Source organism: Ailuropoda melanoleuca, chromosome 2 (genome assembly GCF_002007445.2).
Source record: "Ailuropoda melanoleuca isolate Jingjing chromosome 2, ASM200744v2, whole genome shotgun sequence".
Lineage (NCBI taxonomy): Eukaryota > Metazoa > Chordata > Mammalia > Carnivora > Ursidae > Ailuropoda > Ailuropoda melanoleuca.
In genome coordinates, this window is record NC_048219.1 from 34,088,920 (window position 1) to 34,107,362 (window position 18,443).

At 44.2% G+C, this 18,443-nt stretch overlaps 1 protein-coding gene across 1 annotated transcript in view; it reads right to left on the reverse strand.

The window, feature by feature from the left end:
- Positions 1-15,043: 15,043 nt before the first annotated feature.
- C2H1orf87 (chromosome 2 C1orf87 homolog) overlaps positions 15,044-18,443 on the reverse strand; it is an 82,781-nt gene continuing 79,381 nt past the window's right edge. The window contains 2 exon segments of the mRNA XM_034641318.1: positions 15,044-15,137; positions 15,139-15,199. Coding sequence (XP_034497209.1) covers positions 15,044-15,137; positions 15,139-15,199 — 155 coding nt within the window.

The window sequence follows — 18,443 nt, forward strand, 5'->3', positions numbered from 1 at the left end:
CAATGCCCTCAAGCCCCTCAGTCCTCAGCCTAGACATCCCTCTCTGGCATGCCTTCATGAGGTCCCACATGGCAGGATCACCCCGTTCCTCCCCTCTCATAGGACTTACTGCTGTGCTGTAATTGCTCTTTTGTTTACCTTCCAGATAGAAGGTGAGTTTCTTGAGTGCAGAAACCATATTTACAGGAACGATTTTGACTATAATTCATAAAAAAAATTACCTGAAATAAAAACTCCCATCCTTTATCATTCATTTCTTGCATCATTGTATCATCACAGTTCTTGCAAAACACATCACAGTTGGTCCTGATAGCGGGTGCCCATGTCTTCCCTCCAAACAGGATGATGGGTATCTGCATACAAAGTACACTCTTCTGCCTCTGAGCCCCTGTTGGCACCTTGCCTCCATCCAGAAACCTGGTGTCCTTTTCTCATTCACCTGTACCTTTTCAGATCCTGTCCCTCAATCAAGACAGCTCTCAACTACTGTTTCATCTTCTCCGATATACCCTTCTTCCCCAAGCAGATGTGAGCACTTCTCAACAACAGACCCCTTCCTAACACCCCCACTTCCACCACACACTAACCCCGCGACATACTGTGTACATCTCTTTCAGCATCCGTGACTTTCTAGGATCCGGTCAAGAGCAGTGGAGAGCCCAGACTCTGGCCTCAGGCTTGAGTTCTTGTCCTGAGCCTGCCATTGACTTGTTATGTCTCGCTTTGGACATGGTGAATGACCTCCCAGCCTCATTTCCCCCTTTGTTAAAATGGATATAATCACGTCTATTTCACTGGGCTGTCGTGTGGATTAAATGAGATACTGAAGAGAAGAAAATATGTAGCTCTGTGTGTGGAACACAATAGGAAATCCTTAAATGGGGGGCGCCTGAGTGGTTCAGTTGGTTAAGCATCCGACTCTTGATTTCAGCTCAGGTCATGATCTCAGGGTTGTAAGATCAAGCCCAGTATTGAGCTCTGTGCTGAGCCTGGTGCCTGCTTAAGATTCTCTCTCTCTCTCTTTCTGCACTCCCCCCCCCCCAGCATGCTCTCTCTCTCAAGAAAAAAAAAAAAGAACAAGAACTCATTAAATGGTTGCTATCCTTAACTCACTATTTACATATTTGCCTAACGCCAGCAGCGGAGTGCCCTCCTTGAGGTCAGGTCCACCCTGCAGCATGATCCGAGCTCATGGCTGGGTGAGTGGAGGAAGCTTACCCACCCTGCTGAGCTCTGCTTTCCTTGTCTGTAAGTTGGGGTTATGAAATCATCAAGAGCATTAAATATCTGAGTCCCTTTGAAACTGTAAAGCTCAAAAGCGATTTGAGTCAACTTAAAAGAGCTAGTATGAGAGGCAATGCACGGAGCAAAGGCATATTGAATTCCTGCTTCACTTTGAAGATGCTGGGGCTGAGGCTAGTTTGTAACTGATTATTGCCCTCGTGACACAGGTGGTTTGCGCTCACCTCACCCAACCAGTTCTGAACCAGGTAAGGTGGCAGAGAAAGGACAGGAGTGTGTTTGTATTTGTGTATGTCTTTGTAAGTGTATGTGTGCATTCATATCTGTGTGTGTGTGTTTATGTGTTTTGGGGAGGGAAATGGCAGAGAGAGAGGAGGTTTTCTGGGGACAGAACCACTGAGAATTTGCCTGGAAAAGACACTTTGGTCTTGACATTATTTTCCAATAACCACAACTAAGGGTAAAGAAACGACCGGCTCTATCCTGCGACTCGAATATCAAATTACTAAGGAAGAGTCAGAAAGCTTTTTCAAATGGTTTAACGTAGAGTATTGACATAAGCGAACATTTGTGAAGGTCACTGAGCTGACCCCCAGCTGGGTGGTAGGGTGGGGAGGATTGTGTCATTTCTCTATCCCAAAATGTTCACAGCCTTTTTTGCCCCCCCCCACTTTAATAAAAATTCTGTGATTTTTAAAAACAGCTTCAAAAGAATACAGCCTGGTTCATATTTCTCAAATTATGAAGTGGATTTTTTAATGTCATGTTTTCAACAGTTGGAATTTCCACCTGTTTTGGAAAGTTACATGGGATATGTAGTCCTCCCCCACTAATGCAGTGCTCTCTCCATTCTGTGCTTATGTGCGTGGACCACTGGTGCTTCTGAGCACAGTGTGGGCTAGAGTCAGCTTGTGCGGACTGCCTCACTTCACCGCGTCACGTGAGAGTTGCAAATGAAGTCTCTGGATTATTGCCTGTCTATACCTTAAGGACTTCTCGGGCTCCCACCATGGGATGATAGGCCCGCACAACTCTGAGGTCCGGAGAGCTGGATTCTCAATCTGGATTTGTCAGATCTGTCACACCAGATTTGTTACACCTTCCTCACACCAAGAATGTATTTTCTCCACCCTGGGCTTCAGCTGCTCATCTGGAGAACACCAGGTGATCATACGGTGTTTCTTTCTTTCTTTCTTTTTTTTTTTTTTTTTAAGATTTTATTTATTTATTTGACAGAGAGACAGCCAGCGAGAGAGGGAACACAGGCAGGGGGAATGGGAGAGGAAGAAGCAGGCTCCCAGCGGAGAAGCCTGATGTGGGGCTCGATCCCAGAACGCTGGGATCACGCCCTGAGCCGAGCAGACGCTTAACCACTCAGCCACCCAGGTGCCCCATCATACGGTGTTTCTTCATTAGTCCGTTGAGATGGTGAATTGCATCGATTGGTTTTTGATTGTTGGACCACCCTTGCGTTCCCTGGGTAAACCTCATTTGGCACTATACTTTTCATGTATTGTTGGACTTCATTGGCTAATATTTTGTTCGGGATTTTTGAGCCTATGTTCGTGAAGGATATTAGTCTGTACATTTCTTTGTTTGTAAATATCTTTGGTTTGGGTAGCTGGGTAATCTAAAAATGAATTGGACAGTGTCCCTTCCCCTTCTATATTCTGGAAGAGTTTGTATAGAACTGGTTTTATTTCTTCCTTAAATGTTTGGTGGAATTTTTCAGTAGACTCCATCACTTTGAAGGTTTTTCATGCTCTAGGCAGCTGTAGGATAAGCGAGCGTGATTCCTGGGGTAGGTTTGGAGGGCTGGCCCACCTCAGGCCCTTTAGAATCTCCCTGTGAATAGAGAAATAGGGGAATCACTTTCCTCCAAACCACACACACACAAGGCTCCTCTTCTCCAGTCACTTCTGGTGCTATCTCACCAATGTGGAGGTCACGACCTTCCCAGAATGATTTTCAGTCTTTGGGAGATAGCATGGTGTGGTGGGAAAAGCTCAGATCCTTGGCCTTGGCATGTACCCATCACTTGACTGCTGGCCCACGCTCCTGAACCTCTCAGAGCCTTGGTTTCGGCATCTATCACTGGGCATGGCAAATTTTAGCTGACCAGGCTATTGTGAAGATTGAAGGAGATAATACTTAAAAATGTCTGGTATAGTAGATTTTCAGTGAGTGCTAGCCTCCTTCCTGAGGAAATAGGAACACCCTGTCCCATTTTACTCAGGCCATGGGACCCATCTGGATAAAAAGCCTGTTTACTTACCTCTGAATCCGGGAGAGAGTTGTTGTTGGTTTGTTGTTGTTGTTGTTGTTGTTGTTGTTTTAGGGGAGTCAGAAATGCAAAGACAGACCTTATTTATTTTTTATTTATTTTTTGCCATCTGTTCAATAAGACGAATGAGTTTACCTTGAAAATAGTCACATTACAAAGTGATTGCTGGATGGGAACAATTTGTTATAATGCTCCAATTCCACTGCTTCTTTCCCAGTGGGGAGAATGCCCTCTTCAGTTACTGAGGCTCCAGAGTGTTGCTTCCTAATGGGAACTGGAGAACAGGCAGCTATTCAAATTCTAACCAGAGCCTAGAAGGATGGTTCCCTCTTGATTGAAAAAAAAAAAAAAAAAAAGTCATGAGTCAGCTGCTTAGGAAAATGCCTCACTGATGATATTAGTACATAGAAGCAATTTCATCAGTCTGGGAAGCGCATTTTCAAGAGGCAAGATTGGCAGGGCAGAAAGGACAGAATATTAATGAAACTGTCAGAGGGGACAATAGTGCTGTTTCGGTTCTGGGCAGCAGAGGGAACTGTTGTTTCCTAATCCTGAAATACGTATTTGGCCGGAAGGTGACCATCTTGGAGTCTGGGAGACTCTTAACCTCTCCTTGTTGGCTGTCATAGAGTTTCACGATTTACTTAGGAAAATTGCACGTGGATGGCTCTTAGACCTCACTAGGAAGAACCAGAGGGCAAAGGATGGTTAGTTACAGTATTAGCTAACACTCCACATAAAATTTGCTACAAGTCAAGCACAGTTCTAAGTACTTCATGTATGTTAACTCATTGAATTCTCACAACAGCAGTATGAGGTAAGTAATAATATTACTAAACACATTTGGGGATGAGGAAACTGAGGGAGATGGAGGTTAAGTGACTTCTCCATGGTTACACATCTAATAATTTTCTGTACTCTTAGCCATTAATAACAAGTTGCATTTGCACTCTTCATTTTATTTGATCTTATAGACAGCTCTATGAGATAAGTACATTTTATTACTATTATTTTATTACTGGAGAATCTGGGGCCGAGAGAGAGACAGACAGAGAATAAGGGAGACAGAACTTTGCAGACTTTGGGCTTGGAGTGTTCAATAGATACTCACAGTGTTAATATTCTAGTCTTCCTATAATTGGCCAATAACACAGAAAAAGAGTCAGAGAGCAGGACTCACTTCCAAATCTCAATCTAAGTTCACTGCTTTTTACTGCCACCCTGTTTCCCACACACATTCCTCCTCTGTGCTGGGCTCTGTGGGTGTGAGGGGTCAAGAGATAAAGAAGCCTAGTCTCTGAGTTGCAGGTGTCCTGGAATACATTGACATCTCCCCTGCTTGAGTTTCTCAGCCACTGGATCTGGAAACATGGGGTATAATTTTAGCTCTCTCAGTTGGTAGCCTGCTGACTTTGACCTTGGGTTTCTCTAATCAATCTGGGGAAGAGTGTTTTCAGGAGGCAAGACTGAAAGAAGAAACAAACATATCATTTCCATCACTACATGAGAGAGGGAGAAGGGAAGTCCTGCCCCTCTGAGGTTTACTTTCAGTAAATCCGGTATTTGGACCACACAATGGTGACTCTTAGGGTCAAAAGTCTCTTTTAGAGCTGACATTCTATGAAACCACAAGCTTATGTAAAGCCTGAAGTGTATTATTAAATCTCCATATGATGACAGGAGACCGCAACCCAAAGGAATGAGTCTAATGCAAGATTCTTCACCTTGGCGCTATTGATGTTTGGGTTGGATAATACCGTGCTGTAGGGGGTGTCCTGTGTATTGTAGCAGCATCCCTGACCTCTGCACACGGGATGCCAGTAGCACCATAACCTCCTTGAGTTGAGTTGGTTGTACCACAACCAAAATACAACCCCTAATAGTGGGAATGTACACACTTTGGTAGACCAGGAGGACAGATGCTCTAGGTTGATGATGTTTGCACTGGCTGCTATGTCCCAGTCCCTGTTTTACACAGTCACACATGTAGTCATGGTCTCTTTTCATCTTCATGGCTTCCCTGTGGGTTTGGTATTGTTAACCCTGTTCTATAGAAGAGGGAGCTGAGGTACAGAGGGCTTAAATAACTTGGTCAAGGTCACATAAAGCTCATAAGTAGTCACCTGAGACTATACTCCAGTGCTTACACCATCTGCTTTCCTCGATTAGTGGAGATGGCAAGACTCAAAGTGTGGGCCACAGGCTGGTGTTGGCCAATAAGACTGTTTGCTTAAATCTGTGTTGGACTAAATCATTTGCGTCACTAAGCACACCATTTAGTTCTATATATATATATATATAATTTTTTTTTTTGTAACCAGACTTTCTCAATGAAGGAAGGATTGCATAGATTTATACACTGACACAAGCTCCTTATCTTGTTGCAGGCAAACATTTTGTTGCAAGCAGGCACAGAAATGAAAATGTCATCTAATATTTGCATAGAATTTTACCATTGACAAATTGTACTCCCTTCTGTAATCTTACATGCTTCTTATAGATGTGCCTTTCCACACCCTTTGAGGATCACTGAAGAGGCAACATAGGGTAGATTCACTTTCCAGTTGAGGAGACTAAGGCTTAGGAAATTAAGTGATTTGTTTTTGCTATTGAGATAAGTTGGGGGTCCAAAGTATGAGTCCAGGTTTTCTAACTCACAATTCATTGTTCTAAGTTCTAAGATAGGACTGTGTTCTGACTATATCAATAAGTGACTCTCTTCCTCTGTCCAGCTCCATGTCATTGTAAGGACCTAAAAACAGATTATCTTTCCTTCATTGGATACTCTATTGTAATATGACATGGTTATCCAAAGAAACAACATCATAATTCTTTGGTCAATGTACTTTCCATTCAAAAAGCACAGTGCTCCCCTGAATCCCTGGCATTTTGGAAAGAGCCTGAGTTTTGGACTCAATCCTAGCTCCCTTATTTACAAATTATGTGATTTGGGGCACTTTTTAAAGCCCCTTAGACCCTCAGTTCCCTCATCTGTCAGATGGACATAATCACACCGACCTATTGAATTGTTGCAATTGTCAAATTACATGTGTGCAGTGCATACGGTGCCTACAAGGTCAAGTGCGTGGTGGGAGTGAGGTCAATGTGACTTTTCTCTCCTTCCTTTTATCTAGCATGTTTTTTGGTCCACTTCCAGATCTCTAAAACTGTCTCCCAACATAGTAACTAATAACGCTGGAAACTAATCTTTATCACTAATGCACAATCCATCTGGGAGAAAACCATTCCTTCTTAAATCAGGACTAATCAACGGGGCCTCAAGACCCAGCTCCATCCTACCCTGAGCTCATAGGAACAGATGGAAAATGGGCTGGGCAGATGGAAAAACTCCATTTTCCAACAGGAATTATTTATTTGTGAAGTTGGAACCACTTGGAATGAATATTTTGAATTAGGAGGATGAAATATTGTAAGATGCACAACAGGGCCATGAAATTAACTAATGCACTGTGACTACCAGCGTCACTGTGAGGCCCGGAGTAGGAATAATAATGGGGCCTTCAAAAAATGGTTCAAACACATAAATTATTTACTTGTGTGTGCATCAGTGTCAATGACTCCCTTGAAGCTGTTCTGCTGATGGCGTTATCCTTCATGCCCTTCCTAAGAAAGGCTGTTCTTATTGCAAGGTCCTTTGTCTTTGCGATCAGGTTATTATGGAACATGAATATTAGAAAATACATAGCTATCACTTTATGAGACCTGTTTAGCGTTAGACACTGTGTGTGTTTTCCCTACTTTATAGCCAGCCTTTGTAATGATCCTGCAGAAGTAGTACTTTAAAGCCTACTGTTTCACAGATGAAGAACCTTAAATTCACTGATACTAAGTGACTTACCCAAGTCACACAATCGTATGGAAGAGGTTTTCCTGCCTCTATTCTTGCATCTCAGCAGTTTCCCCCAAATGGCCCCTGAGCAATCGAGACATTCCTCTGATCATACCACAGCCCTTTGTGCTTCCTATGGAGTCTTGGCTGGGCATCAAGGGCCTTCAAGACCTCATTCTACCTTCTCCAGCTTTGCCTCCTCACTTTCACCCAGAGCTTGAAGTGTATGTAACCATAGTTCACAGTTCCCAGACAGAGGGCAGATTCATGTCTCAGGGGTTTTGTTCATCTTCTTTGACCTACCTGGAGAACTCAGCTCTGCCACCCAAGCACCCCACCCACATCCCCATTTTGGCCAGTTGCTTCTCCTTTGCCAGAGCTTGGCTCAGTCATAGATACTCTAGGAAGCCTTCCCTGACACAGCCATGCTGCTGTCACTGGGCTGAGCTGTGTGCCTCTCCGCTGTGGCCGAGGATCCCTGGCTTTTCTCTCACCCAGCACTTATACTCTGTTGTACTCGAAAGCTTTAGTGTCTGCGTTTGCTAACAGACTGTGAGTCCTATGTCATTCATCTCTGCATGCCCGGTACCCACTACAGCGCTAACCAGAGTGGGGTGTTCGTTTTTGTTGAACCAATGAATGAATAAATGAATGGATGAATGGATAAGAATGACAAATGCTTCCTGCTAAATCATCTATGCGGTATATCTGTGGTTTTCGTAATGGCCTCAGACCAACAAATAACTAAGTTATCCATATAGGAATAAGTCACTAATGCCCCATTAGAGAGGGCTGAGGGAAACCATAGTGTTGGCTGAGTGCTGTTCTCAGAGTGAGAAGAATTAAGTGGGGAGAGAGGTAAACAGGGAGTAGACATGCATTTTCTGATCCACTAGGAGCCAGGGGGAGAAGCTACCAACAGACCAATTCCAGACAGAGGTCAGTATTAGAAGGAAGGAAGTCCAGGTCAGTCAGTGGTGTTTGGGCAAGGGCACTTTCCAGAAAGTCTAGAAGTATTTTGGAAAATCCACTCAAACTGTTTACTGACGCCTGACCATACAAGGTGCTCAGTAAATACTTGTTAAATAAAAAAGAGAGAACTGTGCAGGTCTGAGTTCCTCTTTTCCCTCCCTAGACACTAATGACCCCAGGTTATTAGAAGCCCCAGAAGGAAGCAGCACCCGCGCCATTTCTGCCCGCAAGGGCAACCAAGGGTGGAGGTCATCACAGCATTTGGAGCTGGGAAGCTCTGTGTTAAATCATGTCTCTACTGCTCTTTGGCTGAGCCTCTGAACCTCAGCTCTTCCTTCGTAATGTGGAAATAATTCCCATTTCTAAAGGCTGTCATGAATATTAGGTGAAATTATAGCTCCTGGCCCACAGCATGTGTTCAGTACTGAGAGCTCCCTTCCCCTTCCCTTGGGCTCAGGGGACCTTGGCATGAGGCAGCAGGACACAAATCCCAAGGCGTACAGTGTGGGAACACGGTTTCTTGCACCCTGCCGATCTGGCTCTTGGACTGGGGCAGACCTACTGCTTGTAGCTGGAAACCAAGCCAGGATGGAGTGGGACTGGCAGGACTGGCAAGGAATGTCCTCTAAGAACTGTGTGAGGGAAGGCGAGTTCTCCTCTGTCTCCCACTCCTCCTGCACTTTAGCAAAGCCACAGAATTTCTCGGAGGCTCAGCGTCCTCACCTGCAAATGCCACCATTCTTCTTCATCTCACTCCATTCTGGCCCATTCTTGTACTTTTCCCCCCTCAGGATAGAGGGTTTACCTGGACGCATGCCCTAGATACTGCACCGGCCATCACAGCTGACCTGGTCAGAAACCCATTCCTCCAGGAGGTGGGGGAATAATGAGCCCCAAATGTATCTTCCAGAGGCAGGGCGTAGATTGGATCTCAGGCTCTGGAAGCTCCCATTGTGCATAGACAGGTCTTTGTTTTGGGTCTGCCTGAGAAATAGCTGGGGCCTGACTAGAGTGCATGCAGGCCAGCTAAGGAAAATATTGATTGAATTACAAGCGTGAGGATGGTTACAAAAGAACAGAGGAGACTAAACCGGTCTAGGGATAGTGGTACCTTCTCTCTCCTTCTCTGTCCTTGGAAGAAGGTGGCCGAGACCCGGCAACCTTTCTGATGCTTCATAACTGAAATATCCTGTCATTCGTGTGATCCTGTACTTGGAAGGAACTACTCCTCTTTCCCATCACTGACACATTTTCGTCCATCTCGAGCGCTTCTGCGGACAGAAAGCTACTGATCTTAGGGAGTAGCCCACTTCATTGTTCATCAGTGCTGATCCCTAGCATGTCTTTTCTCTGGTTGAATCAAAATCCGTCTACCTATCCACTCCTCACTCCGCTCGTGGACCCAAAGGGGGACAGAGTGCCTCTCCTACCTGACTTTCTGTTTCTTTGCTCTATCACATGCTGAATTAGGGGCAGGTGGTGCCATGGTTGAGTAAGAAGCGTTGCTAACCAAGGGCAGTGGGTGGGGGTGTTCTGGGGTTGAGATGACTTATTTGGGATGGGCTGTTTATTCAGAGGTACATACATAGGAAGGTGCAAGTGGGGAGTGTAGGTCCGGATATGGATTATGGAAAGTTTTATACAGTAAGGGCCCTATCCTGAGCTCCCTCCCCAACTAGAGTCAGTTCTGGAAGAGAGACACAAAGTTTTCTTTCTTCTCTTTTCTTTCTGTTTTCTTTTTTTTTTTTCTTTTCTTTTCTTTTTTCTTTTCTTTCTTTCTTGGTGGTGGTGGTGCTGGTGATTCATTTTTTGTTTTTAACTCCCCGATGCCTAGAAGGGCCAGACACAGGGTTAGTGCAGTTGTTGTTGCCATGATTGATCAAACTTTGCATCCTCTTTGGCCACAAGAGAGGGTAGAAAGGAGATTAAAATAGAGACCAATTTTAGAAGAACGAATTGGAACTGTCTGGAGAAGGCATTGTCTTAGAGATGGCAAGTAGTGAGGTCCACATCCCTGGAGGTGTTCAAACATAGGGAGTCTGAAGGAAACTCTGCTTAGAGACAGCATGAGAATGTTGAAAAATGATTTTGCTGTTTGGAATCTCCCAGGGATTGGCCTATTGATCAGTATTTTGGAATTCCAGTGAAAGAGAACCCCGGTAGGGATCCCCTCATGGAACTGCTGAAGATCGTATGGGAGAGTGGGATGTGTGTTTTGAGCAAGGGCTTGGTGCAAGGCACCAGTTGCCTGCTATCCACCAGCTAAGTCTTCGTCAGAACTCAATCTGCTTGCGAATTTGTCTGGAATCCATTCCTAGCAGCACCATCTGTTTGCGATTGTCCTACCATCTGACCATTTACCCTCTGTCAACTTCCTTCCTCTGGGCACCCCCACCGCCAGTTAGAGTCTACCCATTGTCCAATCTGAGTAAACTGAGTCTGAGGAGAGACTGGGCAGCAGAGAGGGGAGGAAGCGGGGAGACCTTCCGATGTGTTGGCATTCAGGGCCATGATGTGTCTGGTAAGTCCCCACCAGGCCTTCACACAGAACCCGGGGAGAGAGCATGTGGCTGAGCCGGAGCCATATTGTGCCCCAGGCAGTCTGATGGCTCCACAAATACTATTGATGCCTTTTGTTTGGAAACTTTTTTTGGAGGCTTCCCATTTCCCAACGAGCCACCCTAAGTGCTGGGCCTCCCCCAAGCCACTGCCTGTTGCATGGTCCCACAGCTAACTGTGCAGGCAGATGAAGGGTCCTGAATGCTAATAAGAGGAATGACTGGCATTCCTGAGGCACCCCCGCCTTTGTTGCTAAGGAGCATTGGAACTGTAGCTGGAAGGCTGTAACTAGGAGGGGCAAGGAGAGAAAGAGAAGAAAGGCCAGCATTTGTTTGCAGAGCTCCACAGTTCTCTGGCCTGCTCCAAAGCTGTCCAGTTGCTGGTCCCAATTAGAATATCAAACCCTGTATTGTTTCTCTTAATGATCTTGGGAAATTCCTCTGAAGAGTCAGGGAGCACTTAGCAAACTCTTTAGACTGCGCTATCTATACCATTGTGTTTCTGCTTGTGTGAACACAGAATGCCCAGAGTCCTGAAAACACCTTTCATTTCAGTCCCCACAAGACAGTGATGTTGCTGGGAGAGCCGGAAAAGGGCAGAAGGCCATCGGGCTTCAAAAATTTCATGCGGGGGCTCCGTTCTACAAATGTTTTCCAGGTGCCCACTTGGATGAATCTGTGCTCTGTGCTGGAGACAAAGCTGGAGAAGACCTTAGCCCTTTCTGGGAGTGACCTCCAGACTTGCTGAGGAGAAAGACCACGCATACTGGAGAGAATTTTGCAGGTTATTTGCTCTGTGACCTGCAAGCCACTGTTTGACTTGAAGTTGTGCGCTGGGTTCTGCTCCTGACTCAGTCACTCAATAGCTGTTAGCCCTTAGGCGAGTGCCTTGACCACCCTGAGCTTCGGTTTCTCATATGTACATCGTATATGTACGGTAGCACAGCAGCAATGCCAGCTTAGCTGGGCTACTGGGAGGAGTCAGAGCAGGTGAGAGAATGGAGAACAAGAACGTGGAGGGCGTGGTCTCTGCCCTCCAGGACCACACGATCATGGAGCCCCCTGTTGGCTTGGAAGGAGTCTGTACTTGGAAAAGTCATTTGATGATTTGGTTCATTGAATGGGGTAAATGGAGATACTGTATAAGAACAAAATAGGAAACCAGTTTCCCTTTATGGAGCATGTCTACGTGACAGGTATGGTGCTGGGCAGTTTGCACCGTTATCTCCTGTAACATGACTGACTCTGTGGGTAGGTAGTGAATTGCTCAGGGTCATACATCTGGGAGGGGTCTGCCCAGCTGGTGAGATTCAGCCTCTGTCATGTCTTCAGTGATCCATCTTTAGAGGCTGAGGCTTCCGGACAGTTCGGGCAGACATAGCTGACTCTGAGTCTCTCCGGGGCATACTGGAGTCTGAACAGTCCACCACACACACTCTCCTGTGTAGAAAGGCTCTGCTAGAGAAACCTGGTCAAGACCACAGACACCAGACTTTCTCTCCCCAGTGTTAGACATTCACAGTGACACAGTCACAGGGAGTATACAAAACAAAACTGATCTTGGGGGTAGGAGAAGAGAGAGAGAGAGAGAGAGAGAAAGGTGGCAGATGTTCCATAAGCAAATCATGGAGAAGTCCTAGGATAGAGGTCAAACCAGATTCTAAAGCATAATGACGTCATAGCATTTTCCTGTTTGTGTCCAGTGGTTCGTCTCATGGCAAGGCCTCATTTAATATCTGCTGTCACGTTGTCACCTTGATATCTTAGCTTTATCGATGACTTAAGTTGAATTTTGTTTCTTTCAGGGTTTACTCAGAGAAAATCTAATGGGTATTTACTTTTGCAAAGTGGAAGTCTTGCAAATGCGCACACGCACGTGCGTGCACACACATACCTTGGGGTAAAGTAGTGGACACTTCCAGACAGGAGATGATCCAAGAATAATTGTCCCTTGGTTCTAAAAGGCAGATATATCTCAAAATTTGTTTTTGCTCTAGGGGTAGCCTTATGTCCCCATGTCATTTCACAGAGACCGTTGTTCAAGCATCCTGATGCTCAGCAGCTAAGGAAGGGGCACAAGAAAGGTCCATTCCTACCACATGCAAGAACTGGCCAAATGGCATGACTCTCAGTAACACTTCTGTGAAACACTCAGTGTTTAAATTATTCCTGTTTTACAGTTGAAGGAACCGAAGCTCAGAGAGATTAAACACTTACCAAGCCTACCACCTACTAAGTGCCAGAGCTGGATTTTGGCTGGTTTTAAAGCCTTTTCTTTTTCTGCTCTCTGTTGAAGGGTGGGTAGTACTGGTGGTGCGACTGTGGATCCAGATATGGCCATGGCTCCCCCACTTCCAGAAACATTCGGTCAGCCAGCTCTGTAGGGAGTACAGGGTGTGCATGACCTGTAGTTGCATAGCTCTGGGCTACCTTTCGTGTTGCATTCTGTGTCAACAGGGTCTCCTCTAGTTGTGTGAGTTGGGGGGTGCTGAGGCTATCCGTCAGGAGCTAATTTAGATGTTGCACACAGAGAATTGGGTAAGGTAAGGTTATGCCCTCCAGGACCCCATGATTGAGTCTGATAACCCTGGCTTCATGGGTAGGGCCTCCCATCATCCAACCCTCTTTCCAGGCCACTTCCCCACAGAGATGTAGGGTGGACAGGGCATTCTTAGGTATGTGACCAATGTTTTCCAGAAGGCTCTATCCCTCTGGCCAGTTATCAACAGGCACAGCCCAACAACTTTTCTACCCTTTACTTCTTTGAGCCTCTCTTTCCTCAATGGTATTGAGTACCATTTACTCAATATGGTAAAACCCAGCACACTGAGTTGTCAGAGTTGGGTGAAACAAAATATGTCCAGTTCCCAACATGTGTTAGTTGCCCAATGTATACTGATTTGTCTGACCTAATATTCTGATTTTCCTCACTTGACATTTTAGTAGCATGAGAAAGCCATGTTTGTTTGATTACTTCTTGACCTAAAACACAGCTTGCAGGTCCAAGGGTTCTAGAATGTTAGAGAGATGGTCAGTTGGACTCAAGAGGCATTTTTCTGGATTACTCAAGGATTATAAAAGCTAAAGCAGGTCAAACTTGAAGCCCTTAAAGATTATTGATGTTAGTGGATCAAAATTATTTTGTTCTTAAGGTTTTGTTTATATGATTTTATGAGACATCCCCCTGTATAAAATGGATAAAAAGGGATGCTCAGAGAGCTTTTTACTTTCCCCCTTGACCTAACTCCTTTGTCCTGTCTCCTGCACAAATTTGAAAACCAGAATCCAGGTCACTCAGCATTCATGATGGTTCTGGGAACACGTTTGTCTCTGAAGTCCTGGGTTGGTATTCCTCCGGTGAGCTCATGCTCTCTGTGTGGTGTGATGTGCATGTGAGTGTGTGTTCCCTGGGAGGCGCAAAGTTGGATAGAAGAACTGTGGGAACTCATGGAAAGTTTTGCTTGGTTTTCCTGCCAGAGAAAGCAGAGATGTTCCCTATTTCCAGAACCCCTTGTCCCAGGTGTCAATCATTAAAACTTCTATCTAACACTCTGGGAAAACATCCTTGGGGGCAGTGTGACATCATCTAGTTTTGTACTAGAGAAAATATCTCACTTATTCAGAAAACTCACTTGGAATTCTGCTCCTATCCTTAGTCTTAATGTATTGCCAATAATTTTGTTTTTCTTATAATGTGGACATCCTTCCTAGAATACTGACTATAGGAAAGGCTGGTTTACTCATCCAAAAATGATGTATCTAGGTCTCTCATGTGACAGGCATTTTGGGGAGTTGACCACAATATCTAGCATATTTTTTACTCTATGGAATTGCAGGGTTTGCAAAAACGAAGTTTCATCAACAATACAGAAAAAAAATCGTGTTATGTTAATAAGGAGCTTTATTAGAATAGAAGGGGACTTTAAGAAATTGGGCTTTTGCCACCTCGGGAGAGGAAATCTGGTTTTTCTCGGGTCACTCTGAGCTGCTCGTGAGGGAGCATCATAGCCAGAAAAGAAGTCCGAGTCCAAAGCGTCTCCAGTCACTGTATTGGCCTCACTCAGGCCGGAGAGAAACACGTGTCTGGGTAAAAAGGAAGATAAAGGAAACATCTGTTCTCACAATATGGGCTTGTTATCATAGCTCCTTTAAGTACCGAAGTGCTGGCTCCAAGAGCATATTTTCTCCCGCACGGAATCTCCGCACGGCTTGGTCGATTTTCCGAGGGCTCGGGCAGGTTGTAAATGAGATTGTAGTTGTGAATGAGGTTTCTGGCCCGTTCCTTCTCCAGAACTCCTGTGATTGGGTTGGGTGGGTGGGAAGTTTTGAAAAGAGGATGAAGAAAACAAAAAAGGAAAAAATCTATATTAGCTTGAATGACTTCTGAGTAAAAACAGAATGCTAATATTTTGACACTTTCAGCTTGTTAAAGCAATTGAAGCTTATTCTTTGTGGCTATGAAACTTTAAAGGCCAATTTTTAAAACAGGCGGGTGCCTGCTAAAATCAGTTTCTAATTTTTCTGGTTTATTTTTTATCTTACTGAAGTAGCCAAACATGTTCCTACCCATGCAGGATTCAGACAGCTCATTCTTATGCATTTCTGGAAATGTATTTACTGTGCCTCCCTTCTGCTTGCTGTGTGAGCACAGGTAAGTCATCTCATTTCTCATCGCTCAGAGTTGAAAGCTGTGTAATAGAGACGGTAGCGTGTATCACTGCAAGGTGTACTCTGGTACCCATGCCTTATATGTATCAACGCCAAGGTGCTTTCCAAGTTAAGGATAGGTGGATTTGGGTGGTTGCAGGAAGGAGTTTTAAGTGGAGAACATGGCATCAGCCAAGACAAATAACTCATTCATAAGTTCCTAATTGTGAGCTCACCTAGGTCAGATGCTGTGCTTAGGAATATAGAGGATTTAGACAAGGAGACTTTTACCTTAAGAAGATCCCCAACCAGTTGAGACAGTAAGATATGCAGAAAATTAGCTGGAGTGCCCTAATAGTGACTGATACTTCCACATGTATATAACATTCACTACGTTTCAGGCATGCTTCCAAACATATTGCCAGTAGTAATTCATTTAATGGTCATAACAACTCATTTTATAGAAGGAGAAACTGAGGCATAGAAATGGTAAGTCACTTGCCCAAAGTTGCTTGAATCCAGGCATTTAACTACACTGCGTCATAGAATAAGGGGGAAGAGTTTGTTGCAAGTAAGGCTCAGATCACTTCCTAAAGATGTTCCTTGAATTGTGCAGATCTACACTGCAGGTGTCAAGTAAAGCTTTTCAATATCTTTTATAGGGACTAAAGATACATCCCTTGTATGTTGTTCTTCTGTTATCCTGTGCTCATGCAGGCTGTAATGATGATTGTGAAATTCTTTCTGAAAGAGGCCAGATGAGGTCCCCTAGTCATTTTGTAAACACCACAACCAGTCCTTTAGAGTTTGGGTCTCCTGGACACCTGTTACCTCCATTCAAGCTGCCAGGTATTGTTCTTATTTAAATGAGCAAGGACTGTGGAGCATGATGCCCCCCTCTGAACCTCTCTGTGATGGGTGTTCTTAACAGTGGGTTGCAGACTGACGGTGTCCTAATGTGATTTATTCTATTCAGGTCTATTCGGTTCTATCCCATCCCATCCCATCCCGTCCCATCCCTGTTTATTTTCTGTTCTATGTAGGCTTGTTTATTCTCTCTCTCTTCTATTAGAATGTTGATCCTTTCCTCTGCAGAAATCCCTTTCTGTGAGTTGGCCCATTGCATTTCTGCAGTTCTCTGCCTTGGGTGGCTTCTCTTGGTCTGGTCTAGCTTGGATCCCTCAAGACATCTCCTCTGGAAGTATAAGTCATGGGCTTTGGAGTAAGTGTCTGACTGGGAAGGTACTTTAACTTTCCGAGCCTCAGTCTCCTCAACTTTAAAATAGGGATAATTAAACTGTATGAAAATAAATAAAATAATGAAAGCTTAGCACAGTGCCCAGAACTATTAAGCACTCATTAATGCAGGCGTTATTACAGGATGATTATAATAGTTATAGCACCAATATTATTCTAAATAAATAAGAATGTGTCTTCATAAGAAGAAATTTTTAAAATGCATAAAATGTAGTTTATATTTTAACTAAAATTAAAAGTAGTGTTAAAACAATACGTGTAGGGATCACTACTGGTGTGTGTAGGGGCATTTCCTACTATCTGCTGAGCTTTACCATTGGTAGAGGAATCCTAGTGCCAACCAAAGTCCATTGACTGAAATTTGTATCTGTCTAATTTGCTGTCATTAGGGGCTGCCCAGGACAGCTGCATAAAATAACCCTTACAATCCATCTTGGTGCTGAAAAGCCTGTTCTTGTCCCACCAGAACCAAAATGAAAGGAATAAGAAGACCCTCTTTAACAAGGACTTCATTCTACAGTTTGCAAAGAACTCTCAAATCTCATGTGATCCTTTCTCCAAGAAGGGAGATATGTTTTATTATCATTTATAGATGGGGAAACAGGCTCGGAGGATATAAATAACTAGCTTTCAGGGCTCAACAAATAGTCAAGTCTGGACTTGAATCTAAGTCTTCTGGTAAAAACAAACAAAGAAACAACCAGCAAAGCAACAAGCAAAACTTCATGTTCTTTCTGGTATGTCATGGGAGTTTAGTGTAGTGGGAAGGCCAACAGAACTGGGTTTGAATTATGGCTCCTCTTCCTACTGGCTAGTCTTCTGCCACTTTGAGCTTGGCTTTTTCCTCCGTAAATAAGGCCATTAATCCCTTCAGCATGTGGTTGATGTGAGGAGTTAGTGATTCACTGTGTGCAGAGTCCAGACTCATGCAAAGAATGTCCTTGAGGACTCTCCTCACATTCTGCCTCCTTGAACTGGAAAACATTTTCTATCTAGGCTTCAATTCATTGGGAAAATTCCAAATCTCCCATTCACCCAAACATTTATCCCAACCGCCCTTCTTTCTTTAGAAAACATGATTAGTTATTCACATTCATTTCTTATTCTTTCTCCTCAAGGATATTTTCTTGACAACCCCTGTTAGAACATAAGCACAGAGTAGGTTCCCAGAAACGCTAATTTGATGATGGATGGTCTGTCTTCACCCTGAAGGAAGAACACCCTGGCCTACATATTTCCTTGCACATAATAAAGAACACTGATTCATCAATAAGTAGGTATCATCGGCCCAGTGTCTTGAATGAGGCTGTGGTGGTCATCTAAATACTGTGGTTAATAAACCAACTAAATGACCTCAGTTAATCCTCTTTCCTCATTAAAGATAGTTATAGATGTTCCCAGATCAGGCTGACACATTCTCTGGCGGACAAGGAACTAATGAATTTCATAGAAACAGAGAAAACAGGCATAAATAATGAAGAGGCCATGAGAGAGGCATTTCAAATCTGCCGGAATCTGCCTCCAAAGTCAACAAAACTCTGTTTTTCCTCAGAACAGTTCAGCAGTATGAGAAAGGTCCCAGTCTTGGGGGAGTCTCTTAGCAACTAATTTTATGATCCATCATCCATCACTG